General features: G+C 50.9%; 6 protein-coding genes across 6 annotated transcripts, besides 1 other annotated feature; 3 read left to right on the top strand and 3 right to left on the bottom strand.

Annotated features, from left to right (window-relative positions):
- Positions 1-68: 68 nt before the first annotated feature.
- Positions 69-1691, bottom strand: PODANS_7_6260 (uncharacterized protein; the record flags this gene model as incomplete). The annotated part of the gene is made up of 1 exon (XM_001907947.1): positions 69-1691. The coding sequence occupies one exon, from the start codon at positions 1689-1691 to the stop codon at positions 69-71; it is 1623 nt and encodes a 540-aa protein (XP_001907982.1).
- Positions 1692-5318: 3627 nt separating this feature from the next.
- On the bottom strand, positions 5319-6628 carry PODANS_7_6270 (uncharacterized protein; the record flags this gene model as incomplete). The annotated part of the gene is made up of 2 exons (XM_001907948.1): positions 5319-5801; positions 5849-6628. 2 exons carry the CDS (start codon positions 6626-6628, stop codon positions 5319-5321), a joined length of 1263 nt encoding a protein of 420 aa, XP_001907983.1.
- Positions 6629-14471: 7843 nt separating this feature from the next.
- Positions 14472-14978, top strand: PODANS_7_6280 (uncharacterized protein; the record flags this gene model as incomplete). The annotated part of the gene is made up of 1 exon (XM_001907949.1): positions 14472-14978. The coding sequence occupies one exon, from the start codon at positions 14472-14474 to the stop codon at positions 14976-14978; it is 507 nt and encodes a 168-aa protein (XP_001907984.1).
- Positions 14979-15646: 668 nt separating this feature from the next.
- Positions 15647-15982, top strand: PODANS_7_6290 (uncharacterized protein; the record flags this gene model as incomplete). The annotated part of the gene is made up of 1 exon (XM_001907950.1): positions 15647-15982. One exon carries the CDS (start codon positions 15647-15649, stop codon positions 15980-15982), a length of 336 nt encoding a protein of 111 aa, XP_001907985.1.
- Positions 15983-17151: 1169 nt separating this feature from the next.
- On the bottom strand, positions 17152-18792 carry PODANS_7_6300 (uncharacterized protein; the record flags this gene model as incomplete). Its single annotated transcript, XM_001907951.1, has 1 exon — positions 17152-18792. The coding sequence occupies one exon, from the start codon at positions 18790-18792 to the stop codon at positions 17152-17154; it is 1641 nt and encodes a 546-aa protein (XP_001907986.1).
- A 1486-nt stretch (positions 18793-20278) lies between these two features.
- PODANS_7_6310 (uncharacterized protein) lies at positions 20279-22813 on the top strand (the record flags this gene model as incomplete). The annotated part of the gene is made up of 1 exon (XM_001907952.1): positions 20279-22813. One exon carries the CDS (start codon positions 20279-20281, stop codon positions 22811-22813), a length of 2535 nt encoding a protein of 844 aa, XP_001907987.1.
- Positions 22814-23300: 487 nt separating this feature from the next.
- Positions 23301-23355: a long terminal repeat (andinophryne).
- Between the last annotated feature and the right edge of the window lie 1790 nt (positions 23356-25145).

Raw genomic sequence — 25145 nt, forward strand, 5'->3', positions numbered from 1 at the left:
CCAGTCACATGCTGGTCAAGGATCAGGTAGTTCAGAGAGCCTGGTAGATTTTGCTGCTTTCTACCAAACTATACAAGACAGATAATGTTCGGCTCCTTAGCCTCCTTCCATCTCAGAGCCTCTCTATACATGATACCGTGAATATGACACTCCCCCACGAGCCAGTACTGGCCGGCAACCCTTGCAGGCCTCAGTACGAAGGGTACTGCGCCGCCTCGGAACAAGCATATCTTGTCGCCGGGGCGGGCATTTCCTGGGACAAGTCCCACATACCCCTTGGTGGTGTGGCACAGTTTCGCCCTGAAAATGTGCTTGGTGAATGCCGCGGCTGTCCGCCAATACAGGACGACTGTCTCCAGCGAAGACCGTGGACGGTCTGTGTAGATGGCCACGTTTCCTCCCTGTCTCGCGCAAAGTATCTCGTCCTTGAGATTTGCGGGCCACGTGCCGCTCTCTGGGACGTTGGTGCTGGCGTCACGTACTTGGTCGAGAGGCCAATGGGATCGGCCTAGTATCAATTCTGGGGAGCGTGGGCCGGTGGCTCCCCCTATGACCAGCATGAGCCTGACTGTTTCCAAAGACTCACCGGTTGGATACTCGGACAGAAAGGTAAAGAATCTTTCGAGATCCTCATTCGCCGCTGTGAACGAGGCAAAGTTGCCAGTAGCAACCCTTAGCTTTGTAGTGCTTGTAAGGCTGTCGATGATAGTCCCTCTTATAGCCAGGACTGGCTTGTGTGCCATGCCTCTCCCCGCTACACCTGGAATTTGCACCGAAGCCTCCGGCACGCCGCGGTGTCCGGCAAAATATCTTCTGGTCCCACTCCTCCAATTGGAGATTGTTTTGGGAAAGGAGCTACTTGTGAAATCGGGGATCCAGGACGAAGATGGGAACGCTAGGGGTGACGGAACAGCTGGCCCTTCCAACCTTCCCGTTCCTGATCGGTACAGGAGATCCAACACCATCCCCTTCTCGACAAACTTCATTGCGTATCGTCGCGCTACGGCCTCGACCCCGGACCCATAGTCTGGATCGAATTCCTCCTCTGCAACATCGGAAGCGATCCCCAGCAGGGCAAACATCTTGTCTTCGCATTTCGTCGCCTTGGTGTAGAAGGACTCGAGAAATTCGAAGAAGCCAAGCTTGTGTCGTGTATGCTTGAACTGCTGCCGGGCAAACCCCATTGCGAGCGCTGCCTCGGCATTGGGCAGTGCGTCGGTACGATTTTGCCATGCTAGGACGGTTGAGGCGAAGAAGTCCTCCCACCGGATGCTTTGGTTGCCGCAAAGGACCTCGACGTTGGAGCCCAAGACAAGCTCCTGGACGATCCAAATGCGAGAGAACCACTCTCGTGAAAGTAACCTGTCTAGAGAGCCCCAGATCGCATCGTTGCTTCCCGGAAGTTTTGCTTTGACCCGGCCACCATGTTGAAGTTCTGTGAGAAAGCGAAGGGCGCCGCTGCTATGGCTATCGGACTCGCCTATCCAGGCTAGGATCACGGCTGCTTGCTGGTAAATCCGTTGCATGAAACGGATCTGCGCGCTCTTCTCGACCGAATTGTGCTGATCTATGCAGACGGCATCGGCCCAGATTGACACGGGCAACTTCTCACGTCGGATTCGTCGCAGCGCGGCGGCTAGGGAGCGAGTTATTGGGATGTTACCTTCTGAAGTCTCTAGATTCTCGGCCATATCGGGGTTTCCCCAGATGTAGGAGAGGGCGGAAAAGTGCGGCTTAGATGAAAGGGCTACGTGCTGTATAGACGCCTGGAGCGATGCCTCTGCTCGGCCCTTGTGTGGCTGAAGGTACAACAACCGGATGTGATGGGTTGCAAAGGGAGGTACTTGTAATGGTTGGACAGCTCTGGTTACGTGCTCGCCGCATCCATGTTGAGGTGGGAAGGGCTGGTACTGCCCGGAGTGTTCAAGGTACACTGCCACCCACCATATGGGACAATCGAGAGCAGACCTTTTGCAACCAGGGCCCAAGGGTCGATGAAGACAGCCACGCGACCATCCTTCGTGACGTTGTAAACACGGAGCAACACGAAAACATGGTCCGCTGCCTTGAGATTGCTTAACGCCAAATCCTGAGGCTTGAGCGAGATGGTGGTTAATGCGATATCATTTTCCGGTCAAAATGTTGCCAACTCATCAACTTAGCATGTGTATTTGTAAGTCGAAACGGTGTGTCAGTGGCCCTTCAGTTACATAGACGGACAGGTGAAATGTCACCTGCACCGCCAATATCTTCAGACGTTGGTCAACGTCTTCAAAAAGCCTCGACCGCAACTTGTTGGACACGTCGGTGATCACAAAAGTGGCAGCAGGCTTTGCGTCTTGCTCGGGAGCGGGATGTCCAGCATCGACACGCAATGGGCTTTTCCAGTGCTTCGTGGGTTGATAACCATCGCCAAGGGATCGTGATAAGTATTCCGAGACCTGGCAGCATTCCCCGTCACTATGAGTACCGTACTTATCTCACGGGGAGGACTTCAGCAAGCAAGGTGTCCGTATCTCACCGTGTATTCTCCCATAAACTGCGGGTCGTTGTGCCTCATTCCACCAAAGGTAACAGACAAAGGTCTCAGCGGAACAATACCATCCTTGATGTCGTGAAAAGTGTGGTTGGCGGCGGGTTCCCGAGACTCAAGATACTCCTTGTAAAGCCCTGCCACCGGCCTTACACCACCACTGTCCTTGGAGTTCCCAGCGCTGTTGTGGTTTCTGCTAGAAGGACCCTGCTCTCCGTATGATTTCTGAAATTCGCGATCGCCCGTTGACAGGTCTCCCCCGGTAGGAGCGGGTGAAAACGTAATGCTGGCGCACCGCTTGCACGATGAGATGGCTGATTGGGTTAGGTATGTATGTTAGATGGCGGGCTTGGCGGGTCCTATCATGGCGCCAGAGAACTCACCTTGCTCCATAGAATTTGCTACGTCGTCCCATTCTGGGACGTCTTCCGGCACGCCTCTCCTGCGAAGGCTCGCGTCAACTCTTTCGGCGTTCCTTTCGGTGAGAACGTGGTGTAGCAACGATGTGCATTCGCCGTCCACGATGTTCAGCCATACCCAAAGCTCCTCCAGTAATTCAAGAGATGAGAACCCTAAAACCGCTTCCTCCGAGGATATGTATACGTCGAGCATATTTGGATGCAGATGCAGGGCCACGGCACCAGTTTCGGTCCGGCCCCTTTGCCCAGTACCTTTTATCTCCCAATCGAACTCAATTTTTCCCAGTAGGGATACATGAATGTGATTGAGCTGCGATACGATAGCTCGCCTCTCCGCGATACTGGTGTTGCTAGAAAGGAGACTGCAGAGGCGAGCTGTCGGTGACTGCTATACTCTCAAGTCTACCTATGATATAGACATGGACGAAGGTCAAGCGGGAGAATGGTTGGGAGTCGGAGGAAGAAAAGCGGTTCAATAGCATACCGGGCAATGTGGTGTGCTTTGGCACGAAGGCTCATAGTGTGGACAGGGCTATGTCCAGCGTCGTTTTGGACATGCGACACCTTGACTGCCAGTTTTGACAACATGCGATCCTCCAGTTGAAGGAGCTGGAACAGGTTCGAACAAGCTCGCATTTTTGATAAGCTCATGGTCAGGAAGGCCACTCTCCCTTCAGAACTTGCAAGCAGATGTGGACGGTCCGCAATATACCAGTCACCCCCGCGAAGGCTGGGTATGGCAGATCTGAGCTGGTAGAGCTGTCCCCCGGATTCTCCCAACCATGCTGGGAATATATTTAATGCCTTAAGCTGCAACACCCCAGCATCCCGATTCTCCTTCCACGCTTTTGGTTGGATTAGTGCGCTGGTGGCCTTGAGAACTTGCTGGATATGCTCTAACGAATCTGACGGAACTATACGACGAGCCTCGTTGACGAGGTCTTTCAGTGTAGTATTCGGAATTTTTAGCGAGTCACGGAAGAATGATTCAAGCTCTGGATAGTGCTGGATGATGCGTGGCGTCCGTTTCAAGCAACCCAGGCCATCCCACACGCAATCGTCGGTGCTGAGCCAAACACCCACAGAAGCAGACTCCCCTTTCAGGAGAAACAGCAGCTTAAGCTCTGCAAATGCTTTCCTGTTGCCTCTCATTAACTTCAAATACCACAAAATGAGATAACGTCGCCATACCTCGTATAGCCTTGATTTTCATCTGTCAGACTCGCATGGAGGTGTTGATAGAGTCTTAACACTTCATCTCGCGTTGCTTCTGCGTGTTGCAACTGCCGTAACCGTGTGATGTAAGCGTCTGCGTTTACTGAGGTCTGCACCCCCAGGTACTTCAAAACATTTCATGCGACATCTTCTGGGTCTGGAATGGCAAGGACGCAGGACCCAGGCTTTTCGGATGATGACAATAATGCATCAAGGCTAGACAGGACGGCTTGCCGTGGCAGAAAAGTCCTATCAAGAGAGCGGCGGACGTTGTCATCGATGCAACAGGCACTTAGGGTTGCCAGCTCTGATCTCAAACGCTGCCTCGAGGTTTTCAGGGTCGCTTTTTCTGATTCGGCGAGGGATATGAATTCTGACTCGGATTCTGCGTCGTCCACTACATAATAGCGGTAGTGTTCCCACCTTCGACAGAGAAGTTCTAGCCATTTGTTACACTCTGACTGCTCAGCCAGGGATCGAAAGTCGGCAGATAGGACAAAGCCCAGATTGTCAGGGCCGTTCAGGTCGACGAGACGAGGAAAAACGGCAACGTGTAGATTTAACTGCAACCAATCGATCCAGTTCGGACAGTGGGTAAGTGGTGGCGACGCCTCTTCATGGAGAAACGCGAATGAGTGTTCGTGTGAGACCAAGAGTTGGCTAGCAGAAAATGGGTCGTCAGAGCGCACATAAATTCGGGAAGCTCGACAAGGGCGAAGGTTTTCCACAACAAGCCAGAGGTCGGCCTTCGTCCGTCCTGCTGTCCACCCAGCCCGGTAGAGAAACTGAGCGTGGCTTATCAAGGCGCGATGTGAAGTATCTTGAACATCGACACTGGGCCGTACCCGATGTGCTGCTAATATCCTTTCGCAGACATCTGCCTGTTGAACCCTCCTTGCACCTAAGCTCTCTGTTAGCCGCCTTCTGTGAGAGTTCTTCGCAGCCTGAGGGGAAATCTCTGCCAGTCCAAGTCCTTTGGGTACGACCAAGTCGTTGTCATCAAGCGGTATGTCTAACAAATCTTCGGACTTTGCGGAGACCCATCGACCGTCACGTAACGGGACGATCTCGAGCTTCAATATGTCGCCCATGTAGTCTTCAAGAAGGTCACATAACACTTTACTAATCTTCGCGTGCCACGAATCGGGCATTTACCGAAAGTTGTGTGTTTCGTTCGTAATAAACAAACTTAGTTCCTCGATAAACTGCGTTTTTGACAGAACATTAACACCAAGCTGCATGATCCGCTCTTGCAGATCTGCATGGTACTTGTTGGAAAAATGGAGAAACGTAGAGTAGTCTTGTGGAATCAATGGCCTGTTGTGGTCGTCAGTGTAAGGGTCGGAAACCCAGGTGAGCTTTTCTGGGGCCATGAGGTGCCCGGCATCTGACTCTAACATTGGTGTTCGAGACAATAGGGTAATGATATCTCCTGGAAGAGGCTCAAAAAAGCTGTCTGTTGTTGGGAAGGGCAGATAATACGGCCAGGTATAGCGAAGATGTCCACTATTCAGGGCGTGAACCGCCCTGAGGAAAGCTTTGGGAAGCTCATGCAAGAAGACTTGATTGCGGGCCGAAGACATGTCGACATCTTCACGGTTGGCAACGAGATCAAAGTCGGCATGGCAAACGAACTGCACCCTTGTCAGTTGACCAGAGAGTCTGAGAAGAACAAAATCACTGCTTGACGGACCCTGAACCCATAGTCTCGGATAGGAAGAAAAGCGAATGTGAAGCACGTAATATTTGAGCTCAGGGATCGGGGCTGCGGAAAGACCAAGACTATGTCTGACTGTTCGTTGGTCCCGTGTGAATCGGTCGATGGCAATCGAGATACACCATGCCTGTAAAGCACAAGAGGAGACTGCGCACTGTCTGGGAGTTCAAGGGTCTGTAATTCGCCAGGTTTGCACGTGATGTTCGGCCGTGTAAGATCGAAAGTAACTTCTTTGCCATGGAGGCCATCGTAGACAATACGGATATGCACTCTTCTTAGTCTCCGAAGAAGGAGTATGCTGCTCGAATCCAATCTCTCGAGTTCTTGAAGAATCTCACTGGCATCGCATTCGGGAGAAAGGTGGAGGAGGAGCGATGTCCACCCAGCGATGCGCTCTTCCGGGAACGTTGACCACACCGGTATCATCATGCCGAGACTCTCCCTAGAATCGAACCTGAAGGAGTAACAGCCAGATGCGATGTACACTGATTCGGCAACCTTGAAAACAGACTTGAAGCCAATTCCTTTCCGGCCGATGCGAGTGCTCGAGCTTCGTGTTTTTGAGCTGTTGCCCATACTGCAGATGGCTTCTACGTCTTCCATTGTGAACCCAGTTTCATTGGAATCAAACCGAAGCACTCGAATTTTGTACGTGATGGTTAGTGTGGGGTCATGGGCGACGTAATTGTTGTCATCAACATTCTGTATCAACTCCCACAAGAAATGGGAGGGCCTTCGGTACATGTTTTTTGCAGGCTTGCGACAAATTAGAACGTAGTTGTGACGTGGCGGAGAGGATGCCTTGCAAGTTCGCGATTCCCTGTTGGTCTTTGGGATATCCGGTAGGATGGCCTACGCCTTTTAAGTCTCTTATTCTCATTATGTGACGCTCAGCGCCGGACGTCGAGACTGGCATCTGGCCGGACACCTCTGCAACCGCAGAGTCATGCTGGGCAAGGCCGTCGCGACCCGTTGCCGGGCGAGCCAGTCGTTTCGCCAACCACATTCAGGCAGGTCGTTAGGTTTGGTGTAGTCCAGTTGAAAGAGTAATGAGTTGGTAGCGGTATCTGGCCACGAGTTTACGAGAATTTCAGTGCTTCTTGGGTATCTTAGATAAAGTAAGTAGTAGATATACAAGTTAAAAATGCTGAGGTTAGGCAACTGGTAATAGGTTGGGTACCGATATGACCTTGACTTTCCTTCTTGTCCAATCGCATTTGAGCTGTCCGAAAACATTGCTTATGGCGGGATAAATTTGTCACTGGAATTAAGGTACGAAGTGCAAGTAACAGAGATTTTACCACTTCTATTTCCCGATGGCAAGACTGTCGTGGGGCCCTTGGGAAAGGCGTCAAAAAGATAATACCGATATTGTTTTTGGTGCTCACGGGCCTACAGGCCATGGTTGGAAGACAGTTTGAACATCTGAACGAAGAATTGGACTGACTGCCAAGGCACGGCCAAAGCATGGCAGGTGTATAAGGTGTCAGGCAGGGCCTTGGCAGGCAGGTGAGGTGATTGTGATTTGTAAGCCGTTGACGCCGTTGAAAGTGAAGCTGATGGTGAGAGTAGGCACGGACCGTAGAGAGAATGGGTATCGTGTTGAGGATGTGGGAGAGCAGTCGGGAGCGCAGGTGGGTTGGTTGATGGAAGTCGTGGGCAGTGATGGGACGGGAAGGCCTTGTGCAGGGAGGTTGATGGGTGTAGGTGCCAGTGCTGATGTCGATGCCGGTGTCAGTGCTAGGGTCGATTCCAGGGCTGGTGAGGGTGCCAGTGAGGACCTGGGTGGTGGATGTGATGATGGATGTCATGATGGATATAGGTGGTGTTGAGAAAGGGTTAGGGTTTAGTAGAGAGCGGTGAGGTTGGCAGTATTGGATGTGGGCACCTTGATGGGCAGGCGCGAGGTGCCCCACAATATCGGAGGTGGTGGTCATCGGTTGCCGGTCATCCATCTCAGTCAACACCGCAGACATAACTGAGATACGTGCCCTGTTGGCCTTCCTGAGAGAGAACAATTCTGGGGTTAGAAGTAATGAGAAGCGCCGATAAAAGGACGCTCCAAGTCGGGGCCGCTAACCGCCAGCTTAAGCAAAACAGAAAGAACTCGGGTTTGTAAACAAGACAATGTTCCGAACTCAACTCACTTTGATCATGATTCATAAACGGTGATCCAACATCAAATCGTAATAGTCTCAAGCTTGACTGCAAGCAGAGTTAACCCATTGTTCAAAGACATCATTTTTTTCCAAATTGCACCATGCATTGTTCTGTTGTACAAGTCTATTATTCGCAGTTCACCATCCTAAAAATATTCGTCTATTTAAGTACGAGGCTTCTTCCCTCATCACCATCCAAGTTTTTCTCATCATCATCTTTCTCATGCCCACTATTTGAGCTTTCTGACTGTTCATCCCAGTATCCCGCAAAGCCTGAAATCATCACCAACACCAACACTTACAAACCCATCACCCCAAACAACAGGCACCATGTGTGTTTTCTATGAGTGGTTCTACTCCTGCGGTTGCAAGGTGCCGGGGTTGCTGCAATGCATGCACCGGTGTCCCGACGAGGAGCCCTGCCAATACCCTAGACCGCCGATCAAGAAGTATATGGACCATCCTTGCCCGCAGCTTCAGCGGGAGGGTAGACGTCTTCATCATGCAGGTGAGAAAGTACGTAGGTAGTGAATAGCAGGTGGCCTTTTTCCCTGGTGGAGGACGCGGTAGGATTAAGATGGTGGTCGATTTCTTCCCCTGGTGGGGAGGCTAGGATGGCAAGTGTCATTCTAGATCATATTGTTATAAACATATCTATTTTTTCCATCAAGAACTAATACTATACCATACTTGTGCTAATTGTGATGTGATATCTATCATCGGGCTTCTTGTTTACCAGGCACCTTTTTCTTTAGGAACTTGGAGAGAGATATACCAACTGTAAAGACCTTGGCAGTACGTCTACAGATATTGTTTAAGGACGCTCCATCGTCTCAGCAATTTCATTGTTCATAGAACAAATTGAGTAGTACACAGACTAATCACACAGTACAACCACCAAAGCATTGTATCAACTGCATCCTATCATCAACAACTCCATTGCCAACCCTCACTACCCCCTCCCAACACCATTATTTAAGCGCCACCCTTTCCTCACATTCATCTTAGCTTCTTCTCATCATCATCAGTACATCCATACACTCGAGACGTTTTGACAAAGTCTCCCCCCTAACCCAAACCAAACTCTCAACAAACCAATCCACTTCACTTACACAACCATGTGTGAATACGAGCAATAGTTCTTCGCCTGTGGGTGTCCTGCTGGCTCTGTCCAGGTGTCCTACCTCTGCGCTGAGGTCAGAATTGCTGGCTGAGCTTGCCAGAGCCCTCAACCGATTATCAGGCGATAGCACATGTGTGCTGTTCATACTCCTCCTCCTCCTAAGAAGAGACGGAGTTACAAGTAGGTGAGTTGTTGAGATAACATGACAGTACTTCCACAGGTGGGAGGGATAAGACGTGTTTTGGTAGAATGCCTACAGGTAAGTAAGTGAATGATGGTGATCAACCAAACCCTTTTTTTTCTTTGGGAATTTTGATACCAAAAACGAATGAATTTCTTTTTTCTTGGACTTCTATTATCTTTTATCCTTGCTGTAATTGTGCTTTGTGATTACGATACTATATATTTGACCTCATATATGTCTTTGTCTCTGTCTGACTGTTGACGGAAGACTTCAAGGACTTGCAAAGACTCCTCTTACCTAACTCAAGACCACTGAGTAAATGTCCTTTTACCAAATGTTACGAGATTTACACAAAATTTAAGTGTGTATTAAAGCTGGTGCAGTATGGTAGGTACTAAACAATGGGCTTACAAAGTCACAGATCATAAAAGTCACACAGATCAATCAATATACACAACAAACACATGAACTGGCACACAATATTTCTTTCGAAAGATCTTTTTTTATTTTGATCATCACCCCCACCACAGCTCCCACCAGGGGAGGGAGCTAGGTATTATTAGTATATTATGAACTTACCAGTCATGTCTCAAAGATGACTGACTGCCTTCTGCAAACTTAACAGAACCTCTCATCCTCATATTTCTCGCAACAAGACAAAATATACTCGCGCATGAAAACCCACTCCACACAGACCCAAAGCCACATGGGCGCATTTCTCGGCGCGGACCACATGGCCGGGGATGATGCAGCCGCAGCCGTAGCAGTATTGGGTGTGAATGCACATGTTGTTGTTGTTGTTGGGTGGTGTGGATGGATGCGAGTAAAGTGTTGTTGTGAGAGGGGAGAGATGATGTGGTGGTTTGTTACTTACCGGAAGTAGGAAATGGTGATGATGATGATGATGATGGGATGAGAGGATTTGAGGCGGGGAAGAGCGGGTTTATATATCTATCTGATGGGACAATGGATTGTGGTCGAATGAATAGTAGAGGCTTTGTCTTCCTTCGTGTTCTTTGGGTTCAAGTTCTTAAAATAGTCAGTGGCACTATTAAGAACAATGCTTTGTCTCTTCATCTTGCCTTCTGAGAAGGTACACAAAATAGGCTTATAGGAGAGGGTAGGTAGGTAAGTAAGCTTTGTTTTACAGGCATCTCAGCCTTAATAGCTCTCGTAGCAGTTCGCCCACATACTTGCTGCAAACAGATACGTCGCAATAACACACCTAGGTACGTCAGCAGGCCTTCTTCTAGGATCCAGTCTTTGAAGTTTGAAGACATCGTAAGAGCGCGGGTTGCGACACAGAACAGCATCTCTTCTTCCAGGTGTAGTAGGAAGTTGATAAGCAGTCAAAGAAACAACGGCCGTTTCGTACATAGGTAGGTATCACATTCAAAATTCAATGGTCAAGAAGAGAAAATAAATACTCCAGAGGAAAAAAGTTTTTTTATTATATTAAATACATCCAAAAATGATCAAATCATCAATCAACCCGACGAAGTCTCCTACCTCATCCCCTCACTCCTCCCACCAGGGGAGAAGTTTTGTGTCGTGAATGATCACGGCGGTGCTGAAATAATAGTATTGTCTGAAGGGCAAAAGCGTTTGTTTTGTTGTAACAGGTGTTGTTCTGGAGTGTTGAAACCATGTGATTGTCCCCAAAGTAGTGCTACTAACACCTGCCCATCCGGTATCTTTGTCCACTTAGCAATGACCACATTAAGCAGGTTAACAGCTCTGTTTCCAGTTGCCAAAGCAATGTTTCAGGTGGGTTCTGGCTCATGAACAATCTCATTATCCTCTCCAGTTGAGCCTCACGGCTTTCATCTATTTAAGAACAGCTATCAAGTGCATTGCCGTCATGGATTCTTGTTTCCCACCAAATTATTCTAGGAAGTTCAACCGCAACACAGAATAGCCAAGCACCATGGGTATCATGGACCTAGTTCACTTGGGGTTTAAGCTTCTGGAGATGGGGCTTTTCATCGTATATGCGGTTGTGGCCTCCTGTATTTTGTATATTCTGTGGTTTACTGCCGTGGCAGTGGTGTTTTGGGTGCTACCGGAGACAATCGTAGTGCGCCGTAGACATATCCCGTTGAGATTTAGTCTCGACTTTTAGTTGGAGTCTGAAGTCAAGTTTTGTCAAGGATCTGGTTCTATAGACATGACCCAAGCTGAGTGAGAGCCAACAAAATAAAAACCCGAATTTATCAAAACATATCATCTACCTACGTTCCCAATGTTACCTTGTGTATATCTACCAACGACTGTATTATCTCCCAGAACACGTACCCAGTGAATGTAATTTTAGAGATTACCTACCAGAGTACTGATGAAGGCATAACACCAAAGACTGCCGGCCATATAATGAGTATACCTCTGCTCTGGAGTTAAGAAGAGGTATCAGCAAGGAAACTCCGTATAAGTACCAACCAGCTTTTCAGCATTTCTTCCACGAACAGAAGCATATGCGGCTCCATGACGCCAATTATTGCAAGGGAAAGATCAACGGACTTGAAACAGAGTGAGTGATGTAGATACTTCAGTATTCTTCTCTATAAACGGTCATCATCCGTATTGATAATATCGTTATTCGTACCACAACATTATCCAGATGTCGGTCTACTTAAGCATCCTTGCCTTTCCGTCATGCCTCATCTCTTCTCTCATGACCATCATCAAACTCTCGAGCCTTTTTGATAGATAGGTATCTACCTACGTAAAGACTCAGACATCAACACTTCACCAACCCAACCAACCAAACCACCACCAACACCAACCACATATCTCATTCAAGATGTTTGAATACTACGCCAACTACGTCTACTGCGGCTGTGAGGCTATTCCCCGCACAGAGAAAATCTGGACATGCCACTCTGTTACTACCCATCAGGTTCTTGAATGCTCCAACCCTGTTGTCGCGCCGAAAGCACGAGATTGGCCCTGCCCTATTCACCAGCCCGGTGTTCCCGATCCTCTGGACAAGGACAATGATGGGAAACTGGAGATCAAGCGGGAGAACAGGATCAGAGAGAAATTCGATTTTCTCACTCAAGATACTCCCAACCTGAATGACTCGGACGAAGAGGCAAGCGTGGAGGAAGGCAAAGAGGCAAGCGTAGAGCAAGGTAAGTAGGGCCAAGTTAGGTAAGTAAGGTAAGTAAGGTAAGTAAGGTAAGTAAGGTAAGTAAGGTAAGTAAGGTAAGTAAGGTAAGTAAGGTAAGTAAGGTAAGTAAGGTAAGTAAGGTAAGTAAGGTAAGTAAGGTATGTCAAGGCAAAGTAGGTGAGGCAAGTATTAATTACTGTGTGATGACAACCAAAACATAAATGCAATAAAAACACTCTTTTTTATTTTTAACAACACTGTTCTTAACTCTGGATGACATATTTCTGACCGTAATCGTGTGTATTCTTCTCCTCAAGACCGAGGGATTAAAGATAAGGTAACTCGATGCCTCCATGCTGACCTGAGAATTGTAAATGTTTGCTTGAACCTCACCCTTACCTAAGTTACCTGAATTTACTAGAGACCTGCCGTTAGCCATATTGAACCATCCTGGGAAGTCCAGCTACAGCCTCTTCTCTGCAAAGTTAATTCTGCGCCTCAAGAGCCTACCTACCAAGCACCGTTTGTGAATGAAGCTATTTCAGGACTCAAGACAAAGCCCAATATACGGGGAAGATAGGAAGAAGAGAACAGACAAAGACATCAATCCCTAATGTAATATCCCATCAGACAATCCCATTGTATATTCTCCGCTACACAAATCCCCACAGACTAACAACCAACTCTTCCACCCCATCCATCTCACCACAACTTCTCATCATCGTCATTATCACTCACTCACTCAACCCCATCACCAATCTACCAACACCCACCACCTCAAGCAGGTAAGTATTTACCCCCCCTTCCCCTCCCCCCCCACTCAACCCACAAACACCAGCACAAAATGTGCATCTACACCTCCAACATCTGGGCCTGCGGCTGCGTGGTCAAGAACAAACCCGCCGTCCGCACCCATCCCTGCAGCCACGTTCTCCAGGGGGCCGCTTGCCCTACCCCGGCGGCAATCACTGTTCGGGCAGTTTACATTGATGGGAAGTGCTACCGTCATCATATGGAGCATAGGGGTCGTGAGCATCGTGGGGATGGGAGACATAACTAAACTAACTAACTAGGTGGGTTGAGTAAAAAAGTGTTTGAGAAAAAGCTCTTCCTTTTTTCCTTCCCCTGGTGGGAAAAGGGAGAGTTTGAGGTGAGTAGGTAGCGAGGAGGGTGATGAGGATCAATACATAATTTTAATCAAATATGAAAACTTTTTTCTCTTGATGAAGCACTGGGACGGTTTGATGTTATTGTGATTTAGGTATGTCGCTGTGAAGTTTGTGGTTGTCTAAGCTGCTTGATATGATGACTCGAGTGTCGAGACCTCGAAGAGCCTGCCCGGCTTCTCGGAGCAGTTGTGATTTGGTTCCTAGATGTACCGGTAATGTCTGCCGCCTGGTCTGAGTAGGTGCCTGTAGAGAGTCCCTAAGTTCTGTGACAGGAAGGAGACGCTTTACTATTGGCCATGGTGAATAATCGGTGGCACGGGATACCACGCCCTGTGAATGACATGATCAGATACACCAGATAAAGAATGAGCTTATGTACTCTCACTTCAACCACAGCTCTCAACCACAGATTAAACCTCCCAACCCAACCTCCGATACCCTCCCACAATGCGCCTCGGCTTCCTAGGCCTAGGCACAATGGGCACCCCCATGGCCCTCAACCTATCCCACCACTTCCCCCTCACAGTCTGGAACCGCTCCCCCTCAAAATACCGCCCCCTCCTCCAACCCAGCAGCATCGCCAAACCAGCCGCAACCCCCCTCCAACTAATCCACCAATCCGACCTCATCTTCCTAATGCTCTTCAACGAATAAGCCATCCTATCCATCCTCACCCCCGACCTAATCCCCCACCTCCGCAACAAAACCCTAGTCAACACCTCCTCCGTCTCCGTCCCCTTCAGCCAGCACCTCGACACCTCAATCACAACCGCAGGCGGCACCTTCATCGAGATACCCGTCAGCGGCAGCAAAATCCCAGCCCAGCAAGGCCGTCTAGTCGGCATGCTAGCCGCAAACAACCCCTCCATCGCAGACAGCATCAGACCTTACATCCAGCCCATGATCAGCGCAGCCATCTACTGCGGCCCCGTCGGCTCCGGCCTCAAGATGAAATACGCCGTCAACACCTTCCTCATCACCGTGACCGTCGGCTTGGCCGAGGCCGCGAACCTGGCTTCGGCACAGGGGCTGGACCTTAACGCCTTTGGGCAGGTGCTCGAGGCTGGGCCGATGGCCTCTGCTTACTCAAAGCTTAAAGTTGACAAGATTCTCAGGGAGGATTGGTCAGCTCAGGCTACCATAAAGGACTGCTACAACAGCACTCAGCTTATCACGGCCGCTGCGGAAGGTGCAGGCGCCGAGACGCTCCTGACCCAGTTGTGTGGCTCATTATACAAACGGGCGATTGAGTCTGGGCTTGCTGAAGAAGACATGATATCTGTGGTCAAGCGTCTGCCAAAAAGAGGCGATGAAGAGTGTTGTGATAAAAAAGGGGGCTTTCAAGGCTGAGAATGAGAGAAAGTAAGAGAGAATTCCGGGATGTCTATGAATGGGGTTAGCAAATTGGGATGGTTATGAAGGTTAAAAGTCTTCAATAATAAGAGGAGCTGCCTATTCGTCCCGCCAGGGACTTACGCAGAGCTAATTCTCCTTCCAGCCCTTCATTCCTCGTCATCCCCCTCATCACCCCTCTTGGCTAGCTCCTCCTCAGTAATCACCTCGAGTGTAAAGTTAGCCTGGCACGACACGAGATCCTTGCCACCACGCGTCACGGTGCACGTCACTGTGTACGTGGTTGGCGACATGAGCGGTGGCTCGACACCGTCCTTTTGCTTCACGATACCGCCGTCCTGGCCCGCGGCCGTGATGAGCTCAAAGCTGTTGGCGTCGAGCGGGGGCGAGATGGACCAGCGCATGGCATCACTCGGCTCATAGTCGAATTTCGGGTAATTGCGTTCATTCTGGTTGGGTCAACATGTGTCAGCATTTTCCTAATTGTGTACATGACGTTGGCAAGTAGGGTGGAATTTACCTTGAGTTTGTTGGTCAACACCCACTTGGGCGAGCTGTACTCCAAGTTTCCAGGGCCCATTGCCTCCATTTCAACCTCCCAGACATAAAATGGCACCGCAGGCCCTGGTAGCTCCGGCCGAGGTCCGTGACCCTGGCGGTACATTATGTCCCTGAGGCGATACTTCTTGACAGCCTCTTCATACTTTCCAACATCCACCAGTACCAGTCCGCCGGGCTGCTTGTTGCCTCTGTCAAAGGTGCGTCCCAGATCGAGGTTGCCTCGGCGAATGCACGCCTTGCTTGCCAGCACGTTCTTCTTGCCGTCAACCTTTGGCGGCTCTAGGACCTCGACCTCCCACTGCAAGGAAGGAAGCAACGCCTTCCACTCGGGGTCGGCGCCGGGGCGTTGCTTAACGATGGCGTTGTTGCTGCCGTCCGTCGACAAATACCACAGTACTGCTCGTTTGCGGTCCTTCTCCTGGATGATGCGCTTGGTGTAGATCAAGCTCTTGCCATAGGCGTCTGTCTCAAAGCTCCAGATGGTGTCGGATGTGTAGTCTAGAGCGTCGCCGAGGTCGACGGCGCCCTCGGTCTTACCGAGATGCAGATACTTGGCGTCAATGGAGCTGGTATCTTCCTGGCCAATATCGCCGGCCCGCCGCATTGGTCCCTTGAAAGTCAGGCCAGGAAGGGATGGGTTTTGGTCGACAGCAGGCACGGTACGAATGTAGTCGGATGCTTGCATCGGGTTGTCTACCCAAAGTCCTGCGGGCCGGGCCTTGTCTTCCACAAACTTCTGGATTGGATCGCGGTGGTCTGGAAGTGAGGTAATCAGCAAGGAAAAAGCGTACACGTAGAGGTTCAGAAGTGACGGGTACATACCGGTGGTAAAATACCAGACAAGAAACAGGATTATTCCGATGACAGCAAAGACGATAGCGATAGGCCCTGACCATGCGGCAACGAGAGCGAGACCTGAATAGGCAGCCCCGAGACCTAGACCGAGAGGAATTAGGAGTCAGTCTCACCACTCTGGGTCATCAAGACGACTGGGAGGGTGAACTTACCTGCGGCAACCCATCCGAGGATAATCCCGGCCACTTGAATGACAGATGAAGTGAACATGATCCAGTCCATCGCCTGGAGCAAACCGTCCTTGTTCGAGTCGAGTTCGATGAGGATCAAGACGATACTGACAATGCCCAAGACCACGCTAGTGAGAAAGAGTCAGCCATGCTGCCACACACAAACAAAGCCCCTTCATTTGGGCTGAATGGAAGAAACTCACCCAAGAACAGCCCCCATGAACTCCCCAACATTCCTGCCAAATATCTTCTCAAATCTGCTGAACTCGAGCAACCCCTCCTCCTTGGCAGCAATTCGAGCAGCCAAGTCCTTGGTCTGCTCGGCAGTACGAGTGAACCAGCTGCCGAATCCCTTTTGAACCCGCAAAGCGCCATTCTCAATCTTGTTGACGGCACCTTCCCAGCCAAAGGCGGTACCAAGCTTCTCATACCACCGCTTAGCGGCCATGTCGCCCCAGAATTGGTACAAACGCAAGGTGCCTTGGGCAACTTCGATGATGAGCATACCAGCCAGACCGCCGAGGGCACTGCATGCTCTGTCAGTATCTCAAGTCAAAAGTACTGGAAAACAAACAGAAAGAAACTTACAATCCCCACTTCACCTTCTGCTCTGGCGACATGCTCCTCCATTCGCCAGTCAAAAGAGGCTGGACGAGTACGACAACACTGGTGAGGACGGTAAGCACCCGGACCGAATTGGCAATTTTGGCAACATTCTGAAACCATGGCCTGTTGTACAGTTCACGATGCCATAACTCAATCGTGGCACCCCATGAGCCCAAGGTGCTACTCGTGCGGGAAAGCGCAAACAACATCTTGAAAACCTTGCGGCGCAGTTCGTCCTGTTGATAGAGCAGCAGCGCGGCCTCGATGGCCTCCTTGTGCGCCTCCATGTCGATATTCTGGTACTGCTTGATGTACTGATCCAGACACTCCTTTACCAAGTCGTCAATGTCCTGCTTTGTGTTGCCAGTCAGGTCGACCATCTGCGGGATGATTGCCGTCATCTGGTACAGCCTGACTTCTTCATTGAAGGCTTGCATAAAGCTCTTGCCTCCAGGCTTCGTGTTGTTGGCGTTGTCCTCAAGAATGCCAAACAGCGTGTTCAACTGCTTCAACCGCATGGCCACGGAGCTCGACACACTGCCAGACATGTACTGGCCGTACCACATCTTGACGGCCGAGTTCTGGACCCAGTACAGAAGCTGCATAGCCCAATACAAGTTCTTGTCGCGCGCCCATTTGGCCAAGTTGTCGATCTCAGCAAGGGCGCTTGCGAGGTTCTTTTCAAAGTCAGGATTGCCGGCGCCGAGTCCCGATGTCTTGGCTTTGAACTGCTCCTTCATTCTGTCGGCAAACTTCTTCAAGTCTTCCTTGTGGCCCCCATTGCGTTGATCAGACAGGAACTCTTTCATGGCGGGAAACTTCTCGAAATAGCGGTACCGATAGAGCTTGGCCGAGTGCCGCTTGTAGACCTCACTCTCGGCGGGGATCGACTTGAGCCGTGCAGCTGCGCGAGCTCCGTTGCAGTGTTTGCCCCATTCGGTAGTGCCTTGTGCAAGCACAGACGTGATAAGGGGAACCTGGAGCGTTTTGTACCACGCTGCATTGCCCGGATCGTCATTGGCGACTGCCAGCACCTCAGGCTCAAGGTGTACTTGAGAAGCGCTGATGAAGGTAGTCCTCAGATCCTCGTCCATGTGATAGATGATGATGTTCTGAAAGTCCTTCATAGCCACCGTTGCCACAGAGTCGCGGTAGCCAGAAGGATCCTCCTTGTCCTGTACCATGGGGTCAAAGGTCATAAGTTGATGGACGGCCAGCTTGGCTTTGGGGGGTGCATCAGCAGCAGCAGCCATAATAAAAGACGGTGCCTCTGCGACGGACATGGCAGAAAACGACTTCTCGGTGCCTTCGACAACGCTGAGGTCCTCAGTCATGCTAGCAGCAACGACGGATTCATCGGCGCTCTCTTCCAGACGAAGCGACCCCTTGACGGCGTAAATCACGCCTTCAGAGTCTTCGTAGGCTCCCACGAAGCTATCGGCGAAGGGGGTCATCTGAATTTTCCACTTGACTGGGAAGACAGACTTGATGGCCGATTGACTACGTTGGGCTGGGGCAGGGGGCACAAGACGTCGATTCGTGATGGTGGTGTTGATGAAGGCACCATCATCGGTGCTCTCTCCGATGATGCATGTGTAGTCCGGGCCGTACAGGTCCATGGTGAGGTTAAACTCAGTTGGGGGATCGGAGTCTGTGCAGGTAGTTCAGTACTCGTCCTTGCTCCAACCTGAAGATAGTAGGGGAGGAGAAACATACAGTTGTCAAGAAACATATTCTCAGCGACCCAATCCTCCTGCAAGTCATTCCCTCTATTGGCGATGTCGTAACCCCAGGTAAATTTGCCCTCTTCCCAGCTGGCGTTAGTCCACTTGTCAGACTTGACATCCCAAGCCAGCGTCGACTTGTGCGTGTCGAGGTAGGCGCCAGCATTGGCTGCGACCTCGACATCGTACCAGCTCGCCTTCTTGTCGAGCTCGACATTGATAACGTCCGATCCGATGGCAATTGAGGCTGCAGGTGCGTTGCCCTCAAGACTCACATATCCAGAGACTCGCGATGCTTTCAGTTGAGGAAAAAGCTGGGCTGACGGTTGCTCAAGCACCGTGTCAAAGACATAGCTATTGGTCGAAGAGAACCAGTTCACATCAGAGGGCTTGACGCCAACACTGCCCAGCTGCAGGCCGCTGCTGTCAGAACCATGTTGACCGATCACAATGGTCTTGCCTTCAATAGCTTGGGCAGCGGCTGGAGCCGCCTGGGCATTGTCGTCCTGGACGACACGCACCGAGTAACTCCGCGGGAGTCCGAAGCACTGCGGATTGTTCTTGTGAAAAGCCTTGGCATCTGGTCCCAAATGAGAAAAGAACTCTTGAGGTTTGAGAAAATTGAACTTACAAGAAGGAAGAGCGTTGATTTGCTTGGCGTAACGGTGCAAAGCTCTCCGATAGGCCCTGCTCTGCGGGCCCCGGCAGGCACCACCAGAAGAGCTGTGTGTACTGGCCAGGTATGACATAGCGTCTGCCATGGTGTCGGTTTTGGCAAGTGCAATGGCGAGAGCAGAATGCTGTTGACAAAAAGCTGTTGAAGCGAGGGAAGATGGAAGTGCATTCAAAGTTCTTCTACTGATCTATCTATACTATATGGTCTTATTAGGTCCCTCAACTGCAAGTCCACCTATTCCCAGCTTTGGGGAGACAATACATGAACCAGCGTTTCCTGTGAGCCTATTGTTTACTTTGGAGAAGATGGAACAAGCCGAAATGCAACCCTGGAGTCGAGAGGCTAGAGAGCTTTGGATCTTCAGCTCAACACTAGAGATTTAGCTAACCCATTTCGGACAGTTCTAGACCTCTCACACAGTCTCCTCCCCACATCAGATCCCCATACTCTGGATATCAGAGCTCTGCCACCACCCGAGATTTGCATTAGTCCTATCAATAATTGTTTTGTGCTGATATATTTCTGCAGTGTTCAGCTTGAATTCAGCTCAGCTATTGATTGTAAGGTGGCTGTGAAGCGGAGCGTTTGCAACGAGTCTGGGATGATCCCAAGCTCCAGGCTCTTATACGTGATGAAGCGTCTCTCACCTCCAGTCCATGGCTTCGTTTCCACCGTTTGCCAGGACTCTGAGGCAAAGACACCATCATGGCGGCTTTCGGCTCCTTCAGCGGCTATGAAGACATCATTGACAACGTGCCAGACGTCGGCCAGTTTGATCCTGCTCCATCTCATGGCTCAACACCAACTCCCGGGAACTTACCCACCGTGACCAGGGCGGGCGTCGATTTCCTCGGCCTTGGGAAGCTTTTCGAGAAGCTTTTTGGAGGCACGACGCCAGTGAATCCAGATGATCCAACACCGCCGGCACGTCATCCCGTGCAAGTCAGGGACATCTTCAAAATGTCCCAGGTCAACACTGGCTTCGACTTCTCAACACATCCGTGCATCAAAATGACGGTGGCGTACCTTCAAAAGACGCTCGACTTCCGCTGGAAAAACGGGAACATGCGGACCCTCGTCTTCCCAGGCTACAAACCCGACCTCGCTCCATCAGAGCTCACAGCAGACGGGTTGGACAAGGACAAGTTCGCCGCCGGCGCCGCGGCCTTGCTCATCAAGGCCTTTTACAACAATGTCCGGGATAGGCAGGGAACCATCGACATTGACAAGGCCAACACGGCCGTTTCGGAATTCAACAACCATATCAACAACCAGGCAACAGCCCTCATGATCCAGTTCTACCGCACCTTCTTCGGCATCACTGAGCCCTCGGAAGATCTCGCGTCCCGGTACCGAAAGCTGCTCGTCTCAGCCGCCTACCGCAACCTGAAGCAAGGACAGGCGGGACAAGGCACCTGGCGTGATGCCGACCTCGAGATGTTCTGCCACTTTGCCAAGTTGGCTGCCTGTGGCGCCTCGGATAATACCATCCGCGATGTATACAACGAACTGACCACGACAGCCCCTCAGCTTAGCGGCAGCACGTTTGGTAGCATCCACCCCGATACCTGGCGGCAGTACCGCGGCTGGCTCAGCTCAGGCTTTCTTGATTGGGGTGACCTAGGCGCCACGCATCTTGATGATTATGACCTCCTGGTTATTCCCGGTATGGGACGTTTCCCGATTTCACGGACGATCAGATACTATCTTGTAGACGAGTTCGCAAAGAACAAGGGGTATTACAAGCCGCCGCAGTCATCCTCTTGCTTCTCTAGTAATGTGAAGGTCGTCATGGCCGGGCCTGCCGGGGAGAAGCTGAAGAAGATATGCAATGTCGAGCCTGGCGATGTGGTCCTATCTCCAGATGCTACAGACAGCGGAGGCCCTCCAGGAACCAGACGTGTGGCGTTTGTCAGCGCCCCCCGACGCGGTACGAGACCGCTCTACTCACTCCACGACTACCCGGGCTTACAGTTCACGGCCACGCACCCCATCCTTTTGCCCTCGGCCTCAACAGGCGATATGTCTCTCCAGTTTGTGGACAAAGACCGCGCTAGCTCGCTGAATCCCACTTGGCAATCACTCTCCAAGGAGAACATCATTCCGGACTTGCTCCAGGCCCATCAGGCAGACAGTGAAGATGAGGTCGTTTACGATCTGGTTTTTGAGCCAACCGCCACAAGCGAGGACCAGACCAACAGCAATAACCTACCACTAGCCACCTACGTGGTAGAAGCTGACAACGGGCGGCGACTGACCGTGGCATCGGAAGCACCCACGCTGGAGTGGTTCGGGCCCGAGCTCATGTTCATCAGTTCTGCGGTGCGGCAAATCTTGGAGGGTAGCAGTGATATCGACGCTGTCGTCGAACTGCTGGGTACCAACCGAGTGTATACACGGCTTGTGCTCGGTGAGGCCGCTGAGAAGATCACGCTCTCTGACAATATCGGTGGCGGTCACTGTGACGAGTCCACGGCGGGAGCATGGCTCTTGGAAGCCTGCGCCAAGTCGCAGGCTGTGCAGGATCTGGTGGAAAGGATGATACAATACCTCGGCCGTACTCTCAGCCACGAGGTCAGGACTGGGTGGGCTCGCTGTCTTCCCGTTGGCAAGGAATTTAGCGTTAGCAGCAACAGTGGCGAGGAAAGTCAAGAGGCCTTGTTCATCAATGTTGTCCGCTTGCTAGACAGCGATAAAGCATGCCTCAGCCGCCCGCCTGCCATTGGGCCTCGTCACCAGCTCAAAGTCTGGAGAAATGACGTGTTGGTGTTTGATGACCTCGTCAGCGGTGAAGTCCAAGGTCAGAGCACTTTACAGCTGTACTGCCCTGTCAATATAGGAGAAGAAGGGGGTCTGAGTGGTGACTGTCAAACCATCACCATCCAGCTCGAGGACGGAACGTCAGGCAGCGTTTGGGGGGGCGGTGGTCCGGTCCGGAAGGGGCTTCACACTATCATTGGACTTGGGAGTCTTTCTAGTAGCACATGTGGGAGTGCCCAGCATGCCGTGGCAGAGGTGGAGTTGCGCAGCGGTGTCAATATTATCGCTGCTCCAGCTCGGGGTGAGGGCCAAGCTGGAGGCGGCGGTCCAAAGTTGATGAACTTGGCTTCTTTGTCGCACAAGACTGCCTGGGAGGAGAGCACCATGGGCGCGTACGCTGGCTGTTTGGGTGCTAGGTTTGGAGATACCATTGCTGAGCTTACGAGGTTCCACTGTGGTGAAAATGGGAAAACAGGTTAGGCGAATCTGAAATGCGGTGGATTGTCGGGATGATCTGAGGTGTGCTGTTTGCGGCAGGGTGGCTCCAGATAGATGTGGGGCCTGCGTGAGGGGTTCAGGGGCTAAGTAAATAAACAACGAAGCCTCCCTTAAGGATAAGGTATTTGTAACATGCCGTTGTAAAACAAGCACATCATACTATTTGGGTTGTTTCTTTCTCCAGTTAATAGTCTAGAGCGTCATTCAAAGGAACAAATTTGAGACGGCGATGGGCCGAATTTCTTACGCTGTTTTTCCTGGATATCCCAGATGAGCAGAAACTTCCGGTGTTGCTTTTCCGATTTGACCGTCTTCCAGATGTGATGAGATTTGATGGGCCTCACAGATGGGGTGAATCTGCAACATTCTCTGTGGTGAAGTCATCGACTCACGCTTTATCGAACCTAAATAGTCAGATGCTGTGTTTTAGTGTTTGATGGGTAAACCGGGGCTGAAGTGGGCGTTTTTAAGTTGGCTGGTGGCCGCCTCGCACCACAAAAAACACAGGAAAAGCTCAACAATTGTAAAGTTCTCGTATCGAACACGGGATGGGCGCTTTTATCACTATCTCACCTGTGTGACTCAGATGGCGTGTGTCATTCCAATCATGCCCTTATTTAACGACACCGGCTGCGTTTACTCCCGTCACTAAACTTCGTGACTGCTCACCTATGCCCTGCAACACTCACACAGACCGACCATCAGAAATGGCTGCTGTGGGGCTGGAAGGTGGAGACGGTAGCTGATCATAATTGCTGGGCTTTGCTGGGTTTTGGAGTTTAACTACTACATCAATCGAAATTGGGGCTTCTTTCCTCCTTACTTTTCGTCCCTTTTCGCCTGGTGATATGTGACCGAGACACTGCCTTTCCTGACGAGATACTCCAGCGTTTCGTACACTTCTCAGATCGCAGCACCCAGAAGAGCTTGCTCACTGTATCCCCCAGCTTCCATGATTTCGTCGAGGAGGCCACATGGCCCCGCGATATCTTCATCTCCTCCCACCAAGACGTTGACCAAATCTCTCGCTTCACAGACCGTCGCAACAACTGGCCCGGAGTTTGAATGCCACCCTTTACTGTGTCTAGAAACAGCAGCCGACCTACATGCTAACGACGTCTTATTTACTGATTGTATTAGCCAAGTCTGTAGAGCATTGAGGAGGATAGAAGAAACTGCCCATGACCCGGAATCCATCAGAAATACCTCATTGTCCATTGCGACCCCGAAACAACCGGTCAGTCAAAAACTTGGCTGGGTCCATCGTTACTTTCATTCCTGGCGTATCCATCTACTGGAACCTTCGAAACTTCCAGTCCTCCGCTGTGTACGACATCTCGTCGTCACTTCTGTACGCCCCTTCGACCGACAGTGCTACCCGGGGCTTAAACAACATCCCATCGACCTTTCGGTCATCATCTCAATGTTGACCAAGCTTCCCGGTTGCATTATACTCGAGTTTGACGACGTTGATGAACGCCTGCCTGACAGCCGGCATCTAGCCGCAGAGGTTTTTTTTTTTTTTCATCCATGAGCAGGACCACGGCGAGACTCCCGGCACAATTTTGGCAAAGCAGTTTTTCTCAATCTTGAGTCTCTCCCAGCTCTAAAGCGAATCAATGTGCCCAGGTCCTATCCCAGTTTTCGCACGACCCCGTCAGCTCAGCATTGCGGGTATGGTCCCAGGGCGTCGAGGAATTTAGGGTCCAGCTGTTTGGAGACTCTACGATTTTCTGGCCACCGACGACGGAGATGTTGGTACCGGACTACGACCTGACTGCCGATCCACCAAGACCACCCTCTTGGCCGCGGTTGAAGAAGCTGAAGGTTGAGCTAAGGGCAGCTACGCCAAGGGGGGGCTGGTATTTTCGTGGTCTACGAGATGAAACTCGCGTGGATGTGGGATACCGCATCACCGACGACTTGCACTGCCCTCCACTGCTGGAGACCAATAGGAGAGATGGGGAACGACATATGAGGGTTGTAGAACCGGTGAGGTGGCTAGATGAGTACCCTATTGTCCTTCGGGCAGTGTCAGTTTGAGGATGCTGTGGAGGAAGTGTTGGATGCATTTGCGAGAGCACTGGGGAACATGCCAGTGATAGAGGAGGCCGAAGTGAGCTTTCTGCTGTTCTTGAGCTGCGAGAAGGATCACCCGGGTGATTTTCACGAATTTTTGGCATATGTACCTCCCTCTACGAGAGGAACAGTAAAGAGGAGGAAATATTATTGGAGCACGCATCTGTGGAATGGGGTGTCAAGTACATGGCTCGGGCTTCACTGGGGGGGCAGTCGTCTGGAATGGCGAGTGGGA

The sequence above is a fragment of the Podospora anserina genome, chromosome 7 (genome assembly GCF_000226545.1).
Source record: "Podospora anserina S mat+ genomic DNA chromosome 7, supercontig 1".
Lineage (NCBI taxonomy): Eukaryota > Fungi > Ascomycota > Sordariomycetes > Sordariales > Podosporaceae > Podospora > Podospora anserina.